Genomic DNA, 3152 nt, shown 5'->3' with positions numbered 1-3152 from the left:
ACATGCTTAATGTTAGCAAGCATGGAACCCAATCTTTAGGATAAGTTCATACACATGGATGCTCTAACACCATGATAGGACAACTTAGGGAATTGTCACAAAAGAAGTCCAAAATGGATAAGTACGAGACGTCAAAGGAAATACTAGATTGCCGCCTTGAAAAAGGTAAGCCTATAGGGCCACATGTTTTCAAAATGATCAGTCTGTGTGAGAAACTAGCACGACATGGAGTCAATCATGGCCGGGATTTCGCCACTGATATCATCCTGCATTCACTTCATTATGGGTTCAATCAATTCAGAATGCACTATAATATGAATGGATGGGATAAATCTTTGGAGGAACTACACGTAATGCTTCAGACAGCCGAGGAGAATATCGTAGTAGTTGAACCAAAGAAAGAAGTTCTAATGGTTCAGAAGGACAAAAGATTTAAAAAGGAAGGGAAACAGAAGAACAAAAGAAAATTTGACAAAGCAAAGGGTAAACAAGTTGGCAAAACCAAAAACTCCTCTTCTGACTTCAAGTGTTTCTATTGTGATGGCATAAGCCACTGGAAGAGAAATTGTCCCAAATTCCTGGAAGACAAGAAACACGGAACGGTAGTTTCCGCAAAAGGTGAAAATGTTAAAGGTTGATTCAATTAAATACATTTCCCCTAAAGGTATTAAATACCTAATGCTCATTTCATTATGAATGACAGAAGCAAGTGGGAGTTGATTATTTAACTGATAGGAGACGAACCTATCAAAGAGCAGAAGAAACACTAGTTGCTGAGAAGGCTCCAGAAGGATTTTAGTCTCCTATATGCATTACTTTTATCAGATTTTATTATTTTCTTTGAACATCTTCTCTAGAATTGGATTTTTAAGAAATAAAGTATTTAGTTTTAATATTTTATGATGTTCTCAGAAAGGTGCCTATTTCAACTTACAAACATTAAAGACCTATCGATTCAATTAGTTATTCTAATCTAGTCAGACAACTAGGATGAACATGTAATTCGAAAGAATAAACAACAAAACAGAGGTCAATTAATCACTAATACTTATGTCACACATAAAATTATGGTTAATGTGACTAGAATCAACTAAGCACTCGAATTTAGTTCGAAACTTGAATTGAATCAAGTAGTGAATCAAAATGACTGAAGATCTTGATAGGATCAATAGTCTTAGTCATAACAAGTCTTTTAAAACAAATAAAGTCTAATCTAAGCTGCATACCCTCTAAACCTTAAACTGCTAAAGAAAATAAGAGAATTCCCTATGGGTATGGATTTTAGAAGAAGTTCTAAAATTGTCTTTTATTTAGGTCTGAGAACTTCAGACTTAGTTTCTTCTTCAAAAGAAGTTATATGGGGTTTTTTCCCTCACAACATCGGAACAAAATTGGATTGTTGCTCCCGATGGTGTCTTCCTTGAAAGGAGTTATTCAAGAAGACAAGTGGGAGGAATATTCGAATCTGATTCGAACTGAGCAATAAAAGAACAACAAATGGGAGTACGAGAAACTCGTCAAGTAACTTCTTTGAAGAGTTGAGAAGATTCTATGATATTGTTCAAAAAACCCAGTGAGTCTTCAGAAGACCCACAAAAACTATTGCAGAACCGAACTCTGAAAATTGGCTAAAAGCCAAGAAGAAACAAAAGTAAGAGTTGGTATCTGACATTCGTAAAGAAACTCAATGATTGATTTTCTTATAAGAATAGTTAGAATCTTGTTGAGACAAGAGGGTAATTGGGAGTAAAACAAGACAGTTTTACGCCCTGTATGTGAGACATACTAGTATTGAAAAAGGTTAAGGAACTAGCTCAATAGGACACCAGACGAGGGTAAATAAAATTAAATGGGCATTTAAATCTATACAGTAATAGATTAACAAATGATAAGACTCGTTCAAAACAGTTTTGAAAAGGTTTAACTAAAAATACTCTTAGAAAGAGATTCTACCCATCTCTCATGGAACACTACTTAGCAAGAAATCAGAATTTGGAAGTTCTGATGAGCAAAGGCACACATGAGGGAAATGCTGATGTCACGAGATATAAGATCATAGACATGATCGACTTTTACCCGCACATCTAGAAATACACAAGTATTTGATGTCGTCGCCCATACACAACAGAGAAATTCCTAAGATATTTAGAGCATCTAGGAGAAAGTCTTTATACTTTAGGGAAAGATAAAAATGACCAAGACTAGGTGCCTAAAAGCTTCAAGATTAAAAACTATCAAGAATAAAAGATGATATATAGTATTTAATTTGTTTTGTTTTTCTTGTGATTTTTGTTTCTTGATTCGTTTTACTCGCGAACGGAAGACTCGGTGGTTGGTTTAAGATGGTTACGTATTGTGCAAGATGATATGAGAGGACAGCCAAAGGTTAAAATGTTTCAGAGGTTATATTTGGGCAAGTCGACTTAGTGATAATGTTGTAGTATCGAAGATAGAACAATGTGAGGAGGTTAAGTGTGATTTGTATTTAACTGTACACAAGGTTACAACGATCAACAACAACGAACGGTTACGAAAGTTTACAAGATAAGATATTGGTTCAGTTTGGACAAGGATAATGAATTAATTAAGTTTATCCGTGAAAAAGGACAACTTCGAATTCTACAACGACTGATGGAAACCAAACCATCAAATGGTGTTAATGACCATGTGAACAACGACATTAGCTCAAGTTTGTTAAGTCAAAGATTCTTTTTGTGGTCAACTTGTTCGATATGGATAGACTAGTGGTAAAATTGGTAAACTTAAGTCACTCAAGCAGGTGATTCTCATGTGAAGGCATTGCTAGGAGTAACTAACCTAGGCGAACCGAAAATATGAGAAATGCCCTTAAGTAATGAAGAAGCTACTGATTGAACCACTGAAAAGTATTGTGACCACATTGGAGTGACGATAACCTTGGGAATGACACACAATCTGGGAATTGTAAAGAGTCTCAAAGATTCAGATGCATGAATAAGGTAAGAGTGGTGAACGATTTGATTCTATCTGAGTAGGTCATAATTTCCTAGAACAAAAGGAGCTCTTAAAGAATCGATCGATGGTGGTAGAAGTTCACCATTACAGTAAGAGGTGATAAGGTAGAGTTATTCTATAATTCGGTTAAAAAGTCGTTCAAGGAAAACGAGTCGATG

The 3152-nt window shown here is 35.3% G+C and overlaps 1 protein-coding gene across 1 annotated transcript; it reads left to right on the top strand.

Annotated features, from left to right (window-relative positions):
- Positions 1-314: 314 nt before the first annotated feature.
- Positions 315-799, top strand: LOC147530689 (uncharacterized). Its single transcript, XM_086646965.1, has 2 exons — positions 315-602; positions 704-799. Exons 1-2 carry the CDS (start codon positions 315-317, stop codon positions 797-799), a joined length of 384 nt encoding a protein of 127 aa, XP_086503091.1.
- Positions 800-3152: the final 2353 nt, after the last annotated feature.

Source organism: Eschscholzia californica, unplaced genomic scaffold (assembly GCF_041429995.1).
Source record: "Eschscholzia californica isolate CP2 unplaced genomic scaffold, dmEscCali1.0.p SCAF_6, whole genome shotgun sequence".
NCBI classification, from domain to species: Eukaryota; Viridiplantae; Streptophyta; class Magnoliopsida; order Ranunculales; family Papaveraceae; genus Eschscholzia; species Eschscholzia californica.
The sequence above is the reverse complement of the archived record's forward strand: the minus strand, read 5'-3'. Positions and strand labels throughout refer to the sequence as shown.